The sequence below is a fragment of the Mesoplodon densirostris genome, chromosome 12 (genome assembly GCF_025265405.1).
Source record: "Mesoplodon densirostris isolate mMesDen1 chromosome 12, mMesDen1 primary haplotype, whole genome shotgun sequence".
NCBI classification, from domain to species: domain Eukaryota; kingdom Metazoa; phylum Chordata; class Mammalia; order Artiodactyla; family Ziphiidae; genus Mesoplodon; species Mesoplodon densirostris.
The window spans coordinates 83,527,850-83,544,019 of NC_082672.1; the positions used below are offsets into that span (position 1 = coordinate 83,527,850).

Genomic DNA, 16,170 nt, shown 5'->3' on the forward strand with positions numbered 1-16,170 from the left:
AAATATTAAAGATAATGTATATTATCATTGTAAAATCTCAACTTTAAATAATACAGTACTATGTAACTAAGGCAATACTGACAAGAAATCCTTAAAAAATGTTGGTAAAGGTGTGCTTAGCTGGATCTTTGAAGAATTTTTTAAGGATATGTTACTGAAATAAATTTTAGTGTAATATTTAATAGTCAATTTTCATGGTATGATTCACCTAACAATTCATATTTGAAAAAAAAGTTGCAAAATACTGACTTTTCCTAGGGGAATTTAACTCAATTTCTTACCAGAGGATAAAACTGGCATTACAGTTGTGTCAGAGAGAGTTGTCATTTCTTGTCCAACAAGTGGTGAACTTTCTCCTCCATCAAACATTCCAAAAACATTTACTTTATAGGTGGTACCTGCCCTGAAATGTTAAAATATATAGTCTGTATGCATAATAACCGCAAGTGGTAGCATTTTTTTTTTTTTTGCTTTGTTATAAACACTCAACTTGATTTACAAACTTTCATTCAGAGGAACTTATAATACATAACATTGCAGAAGAAGGAAACTAATTTCCATCACATTCCAGTTTAAGCCCACACTATAAGGTATCAAGGGAAACTAGCCCACCAGCACTCTAGAGAATACTAGGGGTTCACGGCACCAGTTTCCACCTCGCCTTTCCATTAGATGTAGAATCCCCACCTTCCCACTGAGCAAGTCAGGGAAAGATTGGGCTTTCACTCTTATTGCTTCTAAGTGATGGGCTTTAAGAAAACAATTTAAATGTTGTACTTGCAAGGGAACATAAAGCACCTAGCACAGTGCTTGGCACATAGGAGGCTCAATAAATTTCATCCTCCCTATCCCGATAAAAGTAAATATCAAGCATTTATACAGAGTTCAATATTGTTGAATGAATCTTTGAAACAAACCAACTTTCCACCAGGCAATGCACAGCAGCCTGTTCTTTTTACTGTGAAGAATGCTGCTGTTCCAACTCAAACCTCCTTCTTTCCCACCACACAGCCTGCAGCAAGAGCTTGCATCAGCCCCCCTTCCCCCATCCTCCCAGCTGAGCCCAAGAGCAAAGCCCTGCCCCCTGACTCCTGCAGCCCACCCTGAGAGAGGATGCACACTCGCATCTCAGTGTCAGTGACCTGGGCCTTCCCAGAAGGCATGGGGACTCCTACATTTCCATAAGGCTGGCTGGTGATAAACTGCTTTTGGTGAAATCGTGCCATGTGGATGTTAATTTTTAAAAAGCAGGGTGTTACTGAAAAAAACACCATCCCTGATCACTTAATAGCAAGTCATTAAAAGCGTACAACTGCTCAGGCCTAAATTTGAGTCTCTGAACCCTAACCTCAACTTCAGCAGCACCAAGAGTGAGAAAGCAACTTTGGCTGATTTTAAATACTCTGCCGGCAAACAGACACATACGTTATCATGTGTGGAAGGTACAATGTGTTAACAAAAATGGAATAGAGTTCATTCCTACCTAAGTTCTTCCAAAACAACTGTGTTGTCATATGGTCCAACCACTAACTCCCCCAGTCTTCTGTCATCTCCCGTGGGGTGAAATGTAACCTTGTAACCCTTGACCTCCCCAGGCGCAGGCTCCCAAGTCACCCGGAAGCTAGACATGGTTGGGTCAGATGTTTTGAGGTTTCTGGGTGATTTAAATCGAGAAGCTGTAAAGATAATAGATGTTAAAATACTGTCCATAAGCCTAGGCTTTGGGGGGTTTTTTTAGCCCCTATAATAATAAGTTGAATTCAAAATATCTAAGTGATATACATGACAATCATCACAAACAAAATACTTCAAAATATACATTTATAAAAAGGATTAAGTCAGAAAGCACAAGCTATAATACCCAATAAAAATCAGAATAATCGAGTGCTACCCAAGTGGAGGTACAAATAGTACTCACAATTCAGAAGATTAGATTAGCATTAGAACATTAATATGTAGAATCATTTTACCAGGAACTAGACTGGTAAAAATCATATGCTAATTAGGCATCCTACCTAACTAATATAGTATAATTTATTACAGACTCCATTTTAGACATTTACAAATGAAGTAGATGTATTAAAATCTCCCTTCAAAATATTACACACTTTCCCAAAAAAAATTATTATGGTTTTATACCTGTTGTTCCTGAACCTTGCCTAAGCTTTCCTTCTCCTGTCTTGTAAACTGGGAGAACCGTGATGTCATACGTGGTCTGGGGCTGAAGTCGCTTTAACATTGTTGAGGTGACAGTGGGTGACACTTTGGCAACCATCTGTCTCCCGCCCACACGGGGGCGATACACAACACGGTAGTTGACAACTTTCCCAGGTGCTGGTTTCCAGGTAACCCTCATTGTGTTTTCTGTTTCTTCATCCACTTTCAAGGTTTTCGAATCATCGGATACTGTGAGATGAAAGGAAGATTACAATGTATACTGTGTTGAAAGAAAATATTTATGTCCGCCTCCCCATTTATGTGACAAGACGCTATGTGTGGTTTCTTAAATACGTACACTATTCCTTTACTAGGCATTGTGAGCTCTCCTAAGTTCAAGATGGCGTGTGAGCCTAATCTCAGTGAGGTCACAGTGAGATGTTTTCTCTTTATCTGGCTAATAACTAAAAAATGGGAATTCATATTGCAAGGATTTCGTATTTGCATTCCAGAGACTTTAGTAAAGAAAACACCCATTTCTGGAGATGAGCTTTTAGAATTTTTATTATATTTCCATCTGTAAAGAATTCCTATAGAAATTACAGTGTGCAGAATACTAAAAATCATGAACACAGGGTCAGAAATATTCCTTGAATCTTTTCAGAAGAAAGAACAATGCATAAGTGACCAGCCAGAGCGACTGCAGTTAACACCACCCTTTGTGACTTCCGTGAACATGTAAGACTATCAGCACAAAGGAACAGGAAACAGACACATAAAAATATCTCAGGGGGGGCTTCCCTGGTGGCGCAGTGGTTGAGAGTCCGCCTGCCGATGCAGGGGACACGGGTTCGTGCCCCGATCCCGGAAGATCCCACATGCCGCGGAGCGGCTGGGCCCGCGAGCCATGGCCGCAGAGCCTGTGTGTCCGGAGCCTGTGCTCCGCAACGGGAGAGGCCACAGCAGTGAGAGGCCCGCGTACAGCAAAAAAAAAAAAAAAAAAAAAAAAAGAAAAATATCTCAGGGGGGCTTCCCTGGTGGCGCAGTGGTTGAGAGTCCGCCTGCCAATGCAGGGGACACGGGTTCGTGCCCCGGTCCGGGAGAATCCCACATGCCACGGAGCGGCTGTGCCCGTGAGCCATGGCCGCTGAGCCTGCGCGTCCGGAGCCTGTGCTCCGCAACGGGAGAGGCCACAACAGTGAGAGGCCCGCGTACCGCAAAAAACAAAAAACAAAATCAAAACAAAACAAAAAATCTCAGGGGCTCTGGAGATAAATTAGTATACACTGAGTAGCTTTAGAAAGTACTGTATGTAAGAAGGTTTTGATTAATATACAATAAATGTTATTTATTAAATTATATCTTATTAATAACTGTATCAGAAACAGGTCACCCAACATCCACAAAGAGCCAGTACATCCCTCTTCTTTACATAATTGAGCTTATAAGCAGGATCATTTCATTCAGTTCAGTATTCTCAGCATTCAAAGGTCATAAGTATCTTCTAGAGAGAGAGACTAAGCTGAAGGAAACACTGCAAAGAATCGTTTTTGATTCCAAAAGAAATTTTCATGTTCAAACAGGCAAGAACCACTTGAAACAACTTTAAAAAACCTGAAAAACTTTAAAATATGTATGTATACATATATATCAACATTTTTCAGACATTGAACATCAGGCAGCACAAGACCATGGTCCCTGAGAGAAGAGAAACAAATGAGAAGGAGCTCGATCGTTGCCCTGACTTATTGCTTGGAGAGACTTTCCAGCCCCAGTACAGGAAGGGGGCACCCAGATGAAGCATCCTTAATTGAGGAGGTAGCTTTGTGAGTCTGGGGAGACCAAGGCACTTAGAACTGGCAGAGCAAAGTCCTGTAGAAATGGTGTTACAGAGAAAAAGCTCCCCAAATCAGCAAAAGTTCCTCCTTGAGTCTTCAGCCCAGGACTACTCAGTGCATATGAATGAGGAAACTACCCAAAACCAGAGAAAGAACCACCTAAAAAGAGCAGAGGGAACAATTCCTGAAGTTTATGCAGGGCCAGAAATGTTCCCCCTCGCCAGAGTAAAAAACCTCAAAATTCTCAGAGCATCATGTAGAATACTAAGGAGGTTATTGCCCCAGTAGTGGAGCAAAATTAGCCCTAAACTAGAGGTTTCTCTGGTCTAGCTCTAACAGAGTTTTAAAGAAAGCTTCAAAAATATCAAACTGTTTCCAAGTGAGTTAGCTGCAAGGCTTAAGGATATTTATAAGAACATAAAAATATCTGACACACAACAAAGTAAAATTCATAATGTCTGGCTTCTAATAAAAATTACCAGGAATTCAAAGAAAGAAAAATAAATTACCCATGTTATGGACTGAATGACTGTGTCTCCCCAAAATTCACATGTTAAAGCCTTAACCTCCAATGTGGACCTTTAGGGAGGTAATTAGGGTTAACTGAGGTTCTAAAGGTAGGACCCTAACCTGATGAATTGGAATACTTATAAGAGAACGAGGAGACACCGGAGAGCTCGATTTCCTTCTCTCTCTCTCTCTCTCTCTCTCTCTGTCTCCCCTGCGCCCCTGCAATATGCATAGACTGAGGCCATGTGAGGACATAGAAGATATCCATCTGCAAGCCAGGAAAAGAGCTCTCACCAGAAACCAAATTCTGCTCATAGAAACGGCACTACAAATAATGCATATGACAGAATTATTCAAAAGGGACCTTAAAACAGCTATTATAACTATATTCCATATGCTAATAATGGTAGAAGAAATGTTAAGCAAGTTACATAAACACATAGAACAAATAAGAAAGACTCAAACCAAACTTCTAGAGGTGAAAAATACAATGTCTAAGATGAAACATGCACAGGGTGGTATTAAGAGCAGATTAGAATTTGCAGGGAAAAAATTAGCGAACTTGATGACATGATAATAGAAACTATCTAAAATGAAACACAAGGGACTTCCCTGGTGGTGCAGTGGATAAGACTCCTCGCTCCCAATGCAGGGGGCCTGGCTTTGATCCCTGGTCAGGAAACTAGATCCCACATGCATGCCGCAACTAAGAGTTCACGTGCCACATCTAAGGAGCCCACGTGCTGCAACTAAGACCTGGTGCAACCAAATAAGTAAATTAAATAAATAAATATTTTTTAAAATAAATAAATAAAAATAAAATGAAACACAAGAAAAGAGAAAAGATTGACAAACTGAACAGCACAGGAGTGAGCTTTGTGATAACTTCAAGCAGACGAGTACCTGTAGAACCAGAGTATCTGAAGAAAGTGGGGGGCAATAAATAAAATATGTGAAGAAATAATGGCCTGAATATTTTCAAATTTTATAAAACTATAAACCCACAGATCCAACTATCTCAGTGAACCCGAAGCACAAGAAACATGAAGAAACTACACCAACACACATCATAAGCAAATTACTTAAAATCAGTATAAAAAGAAAATCTTGACAGCAGCCATATAAGCAAAAGATATGTTATGTACAGAGGGCAAAGGTAAGAATGACAAAATAGGTAAAGAAATTCAATATATGGTTATAAATTAGTTTTCTGAAAGATGCAAGTATAATTTCAACTAAGAGTATATTGGTTGCAATTTTTTAATTTTAGGGTTTAAAGAAAGTAAGAGAATTCTCAGCCAATTCCATTACTTTCTGGAAGTATTAAAATTTATTTAGCTAATCCTCAATTCTCCATTACTATTCTCCAGGTAAGTGAACTATTAAAAGAAAATATATATATTTTCAAACAAAAAATGTAAAGACCTTACATAGGATTTTGGAAAGAGTATGGGAAAGAATAGGACACAGAACAATCTATTTGTTACAAATGTTGAATAAATCAATGTGTGTCTAACACTTTTCTAGAAAGAGTTCTGCTAAAGTATGTTTTCTGACCTCTTGTTTCCATCTCTTCAACTTTTGTTCAGTGGAAAAGGACATCTCTCCCTTACACAGATTTCTCAAACCAATTTCATACAACTCAGAATTGAGAAAAATGGACATTTAAATCTTATGAGTATTGATCTAAAAAGAAACCTATGTCCCCAAAAGAGTGGGATCCCAAACTTTAAAATATTCCCAAATTTAAATATGTTAAAACAGTCAAATATTGTACTCCCTACCTTGAAATGCTTCAAGGATCTCAATTGTATTCCTGATTTTTAATTAATTCTTTAAAATAGAGGAATTGAAGCCAAATAAAGTCCAACTTCTCTCATCTTAGCTTTAATGGGAAACTTTGGATTTTAAGGAGGGAAAAAAATCCTTGTTGGCTTCTCATAAGGAAAAAGCAAGATTTTTCACTCCGTTCATAGGTATGCCACATGCTATAAAATGCTGTTAATACTCTCACTCTAAGTTCTTTTCACGTTTTAGTAACTCTCACAAGATGCTTTCCAACACCCACTGTACCTCTGCTAAACCAGCTGCCATAATTGCAGGGCCAGTAGAAAGTTTCCCATCTGCTGGCTTTCTAGCCACAATTCATGGTTTTCATTGTATCAACAGTCTGCATACCATGTCTCTGAGTGTCAGGTGAAAACAGAAAATATTTCCTGAAAATATTTCCAAAATGTCTCCTTGGAAGTTTATAAGAAACTCTAAGAGCATGACCCAGTGACTCGACCCAGTTATCCGCACCATTTAGGACTCATCCACCACCTGAATATACTACGCCTGACTCAGATTTCTCAAAGTACTTTCTAAACTACCTCACTTTACACAAAGAGAGCAAAGCAAAACACAACAACAAAATGGCAGTAGAACAAAGAAAGGTTCCTGTCTTCCATCTTACTTGCCTAGCTGTTTGAGCAGCTGGCATACCCTCTAGAAAATGTACTTTCATTGCTGCCTAGTCTGCTCATAGTTCAAAAGAGGCTTTTCTGTTCACTCACCTTTAAATCAATCAGTTAGCCAAGAAATAGTGAAAATTTCTTAGATGCTCAGCTTCTTAGAGATAAAGGTTTATCTAGGATTTCTGCTGACATACTTGCTTTGGACGAAAACATATCCTTGGGGAGATTTTAAATCCCAAATAAATATCTGAGGATTCAATCTTTTCACAAGAAGAAATGATGGAGGAGAATCTTTGGAAAAAGTTTCCCTCTAAATATATAAATTTTGATAATTTCTCAGCCACGTGAATTGTATCTTCACTCCTACAAATAAATTTAGCTAGAGGTGTCATATGTGGCCTAAGTTTACAACACGGCTTCTCTTTACATGTGAACATTTACCAGAAATAGAGATGAATTTGGGCCAGCTTCTTAAACTATATCAGACCATATATTCAGACACAAAATTTCAGTCACTACCATGGAAACCAATCATGTGATTATCTGAGAAATATGCCTTTTCTTGTATTTAAATCTCCTATAAGGAGTTTGATTTTTTTAATCTGGTTGATTTTGACACAGATTTAAGCTTAAACATATCCAACTGATTTTGCCAGTGATTTAAAAAAAAAAAAAGATGAATTCCTCAGAGAACTCAGACCAAAAGATTTTCATTTAAGGACAACCTAAAATCAGGATACAGGACTTCATTGAAATTGCTCATGGCGTTTCCCTTTCTCTCCCTTTGGCAGAAAAATCACCCCTTTCCTCCAATTCTTTCTAATAAAAGGAAATGAAGGAGGGCCCCAATCTTTCCCCTTTTCCTAAAATCCTCCCAAACAATAGGAATAAACTTCTCTCCTATAAATACTTAGAAATGCCCATCCTTAACAAATTACTTTTTAGGAAAGACAATTAAGAAATACCGACATGCCTCTCACTAGCCACCTGATAATAAATGATGAGAGGGTGATTCAAAATTTTTCACAAGAAAGAATATTAATGAGATTAAGGTAAATTTTAGCCTCCAGAAACCTGAGTAGACTTGATTTAGCCTCCCCAAACATAGTAAAAATAATCTAGGATTAGTCTTGGGTGTATAACAATCATAGTCTCAATAGCCACATCATTCATCAACCTTCTCTAAGTAGCTAGGCACTATGCTTGGTGCTTTGCCCACTGTTATTTCATTTAATCCTCAAGACAATCTGAGGCTGCATTCTACACATTAGGAAACTGAGGCTCAAAGAAGGTTCAAGAACTTGCCCAAGGTAATATAGTTATAAATGTGCCTGAATTTTCTTTGTCTCCATAGCTTCTGATCTTTATACTAGCTGAGCTTCTTATCTAGTTGATCTTTCCACCAGAAAAAAAGAGAGAGAGAGAGAGAGACTGAGAGAGAGACAAACACAGTTCACCTTTGAACAATGAAGGTTTGAACTTCGAGGGTCCACTTATACACGGATTTTTTTCACTAGCAAATGCTACAGGACTGAACGATCTGAGGTTGGTTTGTTCCTGAGATGCAGAGGAAGCTCAGATAAGCAGAGCCGACTATAAATTATACTCAGATTAACCCTCACATTGTTCAAGGCTCAACTGTGTAGGTACTTGGAAGGGATTCAATATTTCAGACTTTGATATAATTTTAGATATAAAACAAACCTGAATTTAAACCACATTCATTAAAGGTCCTACTTGTTTAGTCCCCATTTGTCATATAAGGAAAAAATGCAAGTGGTCATCACGAGCTGATAGCTATTAGGTAGCACCAACACACTCAAACCCCCTCGGACTGTTACCTACATTCAGTTGTGGCTTCTCCACTCAAAGGTTCTCCTTCTCCGCTACTGTAAGTTGCAAATACTGAAACTCTGTATTTGGTCTCTGGCTGCAGATTTTCTATCACAGTATGAATTGCATCTCCAGGAAGACTCTTCTCTCCAGTCTCAATATCATCATACAGCGATTTCCAAGAGACCCTGTAACCGCGAACCATTCCTGGAGCAGACGTCCAGTAAGCGCCAATCGATGTGTCGGTGATATCTTTAGTAATCAAATCCTGAGGTGAACCACGCTCTAGAATAGAAATGAAAGGGGGATCATTTTTTTAATGTCTACTATACATGTAAATACTCCTTCATCCTAGTAGACATCCTGATTTGCTGGAGTCAATTTGCCTAATGTTGCCCATTTCTTCCTTCTAAGCTGTCTGTCCTATTCTGTCAGTGGAACAGAAGATGGGATTAACCTTTAGAATTATACCTGATTCCTGCCTATCACCCTGACCCCCATATATCCAATCAGATTGAAATGTCCTTCAGGACAAGAATGGCATCGAAATATGAAGAAGTATGTGCCTAAAAAAAAAATTCCAAAGGAAAAGAAGCATCTAAATCCTCAAATTTTACAGTTCAGTTCTCCTTATTGTGCACAAAAATCTTTATTTCTTCACCATCATCTTTTCCTCTCTTATCTTATTTAAATAAGCTCAGTTTCAACATACCACTTCCAATAACTCCAACAATCTCATATCACTTGCAAATCTTAATTCCAACAATCTTTTTTGGGGGGGAAATTCTATTTGTTCACAAAGCTAAAAAAGCAGAAATGCAAAATTTCAATTATAGCTTAACCCTAAGGAAACTAAAAACCACCAATTCTTCTGGAAAATCTAAAAGCAATTAGTCATCAAAATAAAACACACCACTTGTTCTAGCCAATCAAAAATGCTTGCTGCTAAATTTTGGCTCTCTCATTTTTAAAAAAAAGTACAACCCAAATGGAAAAATACGGCAACCTTGACTTAATAGGAGACACAGATGTCTACCAATAAAACCCTAACTTTCCATAATTTAAATGTACAATAAATATACAGGTCGCTTTATATTGGCTACCTTTACTAGGGTTTATGCCACAGTATGACATAAATATAAAACTATCTGCTTCTACAGCATACATTTTACCAGTAATTGTTGTGTATTCAAGAAAATGATATATAATGCTGCTGCAAGAATGTTGAAGACTGTTATTTCACTTGAATCAGAGTAAAAATGAATATCTTTAAAATACTCATAATTATTTAAATTTCAGTACATAAAGATAACAGTAAATGAAAAAGAAATCTTAGTGGACAAAAACCTATCATATATGGTAGATTACAGAGGGAAAAATAAATAAAGTGGGAGCTGGGCATCCTACCAGACCCCAAGATAAAATGGAAAATTCTAACTCCATTATAAATAACTTCAACTGCTGACAGGACATCTCATCTCTGGAGGGAAATTAGTTACATATTTCACTGCAACCTAGAATATTTATTTTCAAGAACATACTGACTTCTTTCCCCCAGTACTTGAGGCTAATCTTTATTTGAAGGTCTTCTTTAATTGTATTTGCTACTTAAATGGTCACACATCTTTACATCTTCTCTATTTACAGGAATATAAACAAACTGTTTCTTTGGTTGGGTTGGGTTTGGTTTGGTTTGACTTGGTTGTTGGTTTTTTTTTTTTTTTTTTTTTTTGTTTTGATCATCGATAGCCCAACTACTGGTCTCTAAGTTTTAAATCTGCAGCATGTTTCCTTTGCTTGATATACACTACATCCTTTTTTCATATGTGCCTCTTCACTTAAATTTCCTAAGTTGCAGTTAGCAACAACTGTTGTGAAATAATACTTGAAAGTACTTGAAAGGGATTGTGAAATTAAGTGAGCTAACAAGCTGCATTAATAACATTCCCGAAAAGTATAAGACAAAGTTAGCTTAGAACATGGGAATTATCTTCCAAATTAACACTGGAGTAATTTACAAACAGTAATTTTAGTTTCTAGTTTTCCCAAAGGTTATGCTTCTCAGCCTGTTTTTCTCCCTACTTTCTATAGCACCGAATTTGTGACATTGTTTATTTCCATGGCAACACGACATCAATCTCACAAACACAGGCTAATGATTTCACTGTGAGAAAATAATAGGAAGGGAACTGTGCTTGAAGCAAAAATACATTCACAAAGATACTTCTGGGCTACAAACAAAAGGGGCCTAGCTCACGAGACATGTATTCCCATGGATTTCAATCAACTATGTTAACACTCTCAAGACCTGGAACGCTAGGACAAAATATTAGTAAAACTTCAGTAAAGGCCTTTGCAAGGTTTGCCAACATCCTGGAAAGAATCTGTAAAACCACTTTTTAAGATTCAAATAAAATATTAGCTGAAAAATATTCCTGAGTTCCAGTTAATGGCATGACAACACTAATTCAAGTGAACACTAAGTAAATTCTCAATCACAGAAAAAAATCCTCAAAAAATTATAGTTTCTGCCTCGCGCATAAAGGCATTACTGGCAGGCACTGGCACTGCAACATTGCATGTTCATGACAAAGAAATAAGGAATCCAAAGAAAGAAAAAAAGACACCTCAAATCAGAAGCCAAGATTGAAAAGATAAACTGCTTCAATGGGTTTCTTGTTATGTCAAACAGTCAATTTGATAAAAATAATCCTAAATATTAAGTTTATACTGTTGTCAAATGCACTGAAAAACCTTTTTTCTCCAAAAAGCGGGGGAGTTGGGTTTTCAAGCTGTTGCATTACACCCAAGAATCTTGAGAATATGATGTACTCGTGACAAGTCTATTTTATCAGACCTATAACCCTTGAAGTTTTAAAATATGGAGACTTGGCTTGGCCAAATATTAACTTACAAAAAAAGCAGCAGTTGAATTCACCCTGTGATATGACTGGCAGGCTGCCAAATGGCCAAGCTGGTCTGGGGACCTGGTGAGCAGGCCATCAACTCCTGGGGCCCTGGGGCCCTCAGCAACGCAATAATTGGACTGGATCTGATCAGATACACAGAATCACCCAGAGAGCTAAAGAGTCGGCCATACCCAGATCAATTAAATTGGAGTATCTGGAGATGTGCCTGAGCCCTGATGCTTTCTACAAATCTTTTCAATCTCCTCTGTGATCCTAATTCCTCCACAATTCTCTACTCTTTTCTCATTTGGGGGCATTTATTTGGAAGTTGTTTGGTCAGTGTGGGAAGGAACCCTCACACTCGATTTCACTCTGAAACGAGAGACAGGTGTGGTGAAATAAAGGCCAGTGTGATTAAAGCAAAGCTGGTCAAAATTGGCGGACACAGGGACGCTGTGTGGCACGGTGTGATGGTTTCTATATCGCATGGGTCTATGGCCACACACAACAAGTCACTCTTTAGGTAGTGGCACGTGCCCAAGGCTGACCCTCGGAGAACGGAGACGTTGACTGAAGTCTCTCATCACACCCTTTCCGTCCCATAACGTGAGTGGGATTGTTCATCGCTGTCTCCTCCCCTCTATCCTGCGTCAAAAGAAAATGGCTCTCAATGCTTGCTTCTTCTTCAAGCGTTGATCACATTTTCCTGTGAATGAGGTTTGACCCAAGTGTTACCTAGCCAGGCATTTGCTTTGGTTTAATATATGGAATTGTAGGTTTTGTCCTCAAACTACGGAACTTCAGACACCAGTAGCTACAGAAAGAGATTAGTTGGCTTGGATTGGGTTTGCGAGGGAGTCTCTTTTTAGTGTACCTGGGAAGGAAGAGGAAAGAGAGAGAGGAATAAGAAAGATGTAAGAAGACCAGTATATAGCCTCTGTCCAGCAAAGGTTACCATTCTTCAAAAGGGGAAGACATAGAAACAGTGGCAGTGAGCAGAAACCAACTCCAGGAGACTTTTTGCCACTTTGTCTCAACCTTTCCCCAAACGGGGACCCACTTCTGCACCAGCAGAGGCTCCCCCGTTTAGAGCCCCTCCTCTCCCTTTGCCCCAAGACTTACAAATATATGTTCTATGACACTTGGGTTTGTTCATGTTTTTTACCTAAGTGACATTGTTTTCAATCATTTAATCTCATGGTACTTGTTTTCTGCTGTTCTGAACCATATGCCTGCACTTTGCATATTACTTTTACCTCTGGGAATAGAATTTCCGGCAATCGTTTCAAACAAGTCATCTTCTGCAATGACGGCATGCCTTCATCTCTATTCCTTTGATTCCTTCTCAATAGTTCTCCCTTCTACTCTGTTCTGCCCAGTATAGTACCAGGATAGATGCAAGGAATAACAATGCTTTTCTGTCATAAATTTAAACAAACAAAATTCATCAGTTTTTGAAATTTTGATATTCAGTCTTTCTGATCTGATTACAGAACATACATATATTCAAAAGGCATCATTTCTGGTGCCTGCGTGCATGCATCTCTGTGCTGCTGGGACAAGTAATTAGACAGGTGCATTTCTCATGATCTGAACATCCACAAGGGGTTGATTCTATTTTTTCCACAGATGAGGCCAAAGAACTAAGGCCTCATTTAAGTAACTTTCCTACATTTCCTTAGCTCTTTTCCACTTGCTTTCTAAAAAGCAAATCGTCATCCAATTCAAATATAATTATACACAAATTAGCCAATGATGATAACTGAAATATTAGTCATTATGAAATGAAACTCTATTTTCACCTTATAGATTGTTCCAGCCGGCTTTCATTGAGTTTCACATACCACTTTCAAAAATAGAAGTTAAATTGAAAATGTAATGTAAACCCTCTTCTGAATCAATTTGTCTTTTCCGTTAGAGCTCAGCTCAAAGCCATCCAACTTTCCACAGCAGAATACAGGAGACCTGCTCTGGATAACCTTCGTGTGGAAACACACTTGATTTACAACCAACGACTTGGAGTCACCGTTCCAGAGGACAAAGTTCACTATTGATCAGTTAACTTAACTACTTTAAGCAGCACATAGTTCTATAAAACGCCTAAACAATTAAATGGACCTTCAGCCTCAAAGCCCGGGTGAGATTTCTTCTGTAAGTGTCACCTCTCTGATGTAATATAGATTTTTCTCTGATAAGCCATTGATTCGCAGAAAAGAAACTATGAATTACTGTTTGGTGATTGCGCTAAAGTTCCCTGGAAACATCAGAGTTGTTCTACCCAGAATGTATGATTTTTCAAATTATGAGATAGCAGCAAATCTAGGATAATATAGAGGCCTTAGTTAGTCCATCTTGGAGGGGCCCCATGTCACTCGACCTCTTGCAGAATTCCTGTGATGTGCTAAAAACCTCACTGTAACAGAATGTCAGCTGAGCTAGCTTGGTTTGATGTATAGGAAGCTCTTCATGTGTAGGACACTGGAGAGTTGCTATGGCAACTGAAACAAAGGAAATTCTGAAAAAATCACCTTTTCCATAGCCAAAGAACACACTTAAAAATAAAAGAACTGTATTATTCCCAAACTGAAATTTTCATTCACTTGTGGTAAATCTCTGAATTAAAATGGGCATTATTCATGTCGAGGTTTATAAGAGCAGGTTTCTGCTCTGTAAACACTAACAGTGACAACCAAAAGTTCTTTCAAGACTTAAAGTTCATTTACATGTACGGCATTGTTTTAGTAATTACATTAAGCCCACTTTAACAACAACAGGAGAAAGAAACAACGTTAATCAAACCTAATAGTTTGTGCTCAGATTCCTCTGAAGTTTGGATCTGAAATGGTAAGAAACTCTGCCTTTGTGATTCTGTTTCATACAGTACTGGGGCCAACCATGAACTTCCCCAACGCCAATGCTAATAAATCTCTCTTCCAGGGACAGGGGAATTTTCTGATCATTGGCGACATTTCAAGAAAGCACTAGGAAACAGATTCAAGTTAGGGATGGTTGTGGACCACACTAATTATTTTTTTTAATTCTTTGTTAATTGAATAGAATGCACTTCAGTCAATCTATAAAGTTTTCAACCCACAGAATGCCCTTGCTGGCTGAGCCATGCCACTGGATGGAAGAAACATTCCTTCAAGGTCTGCTCTAACCACCTCCTCTCCCCAGAGAAAAACAGATTAGAAAAACAGCAACCCTCCAAAGCAGTTCCCTGGCTCTGTTTCTGGGCTTTCCATTCCCTGCATTTACCATCATATCCTATTCCTGTATATGGTATGTGGATTTGGCTAGGTTAATATAATAAAATGAAATAGAATAACCAGGGGCAAAAATCTTCTATTATTTTCACTTAGTCACAACTATGCTTTCACATAGTCCTCAAGTTTACCACACATCATGCAATGAGATAAATATGTTAATAAAATCAGGCTGGCAGCAATTTCTCTAATCCTTCACTATAGTAAAGAGCTTTGGTGTCAATGGAAAAAAAATCTACTCTTACGATTTAGTTATGAATTAACTATATTTTTAAAGGGAACTTGCAAATCATCTAGCTTTCTTCCTCCTCAGGGAATGGGAAACAGTAATTTTTAAATTTATTTTTACTACCTGTGTATCTCCTGTCGAGATTATTACATGTGTGTGCACACTCACATATGCATACAAGTTGGTGGATTTTCTATACCACATGTGCAAAGGCATAAAATTATAAACAATTTAGCTATACACCTGGCCTAGAAAAATCATCACCCAGTAGTATATGTTTGCTGTTAAGTTAAAATGTGCTTTTTATTTTCTAAAAATTGGTAATACATTATTCTTAGTAAAGATGCCTTAATCTTTAGAATCAAGATTTTTGACTGAATATAAATATATTTTTAAAGTAAGAAATGCAGAAGAATATCAGCAGGTTAAAAGGTGCAAGCAGAAGTAAAACTATTAAATTATTTCTAAGATGTCCTTTATAAGGGAGAAATGTTCACAAATATAAATAATCTCCAACTATTCTATAAAATAAAAGCTCAAAAGTTGATCCTTAAAAAATCCTATGAATAATCTACCTTGAAAGCCTGTAGAAAGCACATGAGAAAGAGAACTTCAAAGGTCAAAAGAAAAGGACAATCTTCTCAGAAATTCTGAATGTTGCTCCAGATATGAAGGTCACATGCTTTTGTTGTTTGGATTATGTCTCCGTAATTAAGGCAATTTCCATCTCTCTCATTATTTTTAAAACTTTAGAGTAACCAATCAATATCTTTGAAATACTTACAACAGCTGTATTTTTAGATATCAGTTAAAGGGAATGTTGTTTCCCCTTGATGAATTTCATATACGTGGGGTATTTTAGAGTTCCCAAAGCGTTTCACTTACATTCTCCCATTTGATCTCCACAGTAAGTCTGGGAGGAAGGGGGAACAGTGGCCTTCCCCTCTTTATAGATGGGTAAACTGAGGCTCA

General features: G+C 37.9%; 1 protein-coding gene across 4 annotated transcripts in view; it reads right to left on the minus strand.

Annotated features, from left to right (window-relative positions):
- The window catches only part of COL12A1 (collagen type XII alpha 1 chain), a 115,410-nt gene that overhangs the window by 71,332 nt on the left and 27,908 nt on the right, over positions 1-16,170 (minus strand). For 3 of the 4 annotated variants that reach the window (XM_060114360.1, XM_060114359.1, XM_060114361.1), the window contains exons 14-17: positions 8,807-9,079; positions 2,140-2,406; positions 1,484-1,676; positions 282-403 (exon numbers count right to left, since the gene is read on the minus strand). The exons of the other annotated variant lie outside the window; for it this stretch is intronic. In XM_060114360.1, the coding sequence (XP_059970343.1) occupies positions 282-403; positions 1,484-1,676; positions 2,140-2,406; positions 8,807-9,079 (855 nt within the window). The remainder of the gene's footprint in view (positions 1-281; positions 404-1,483; positions 1,677-2,139; positions 2,407-8,806; positions 9,080-16,170) is intronic. 4 annotated transcript variants of the gene reach the window in all.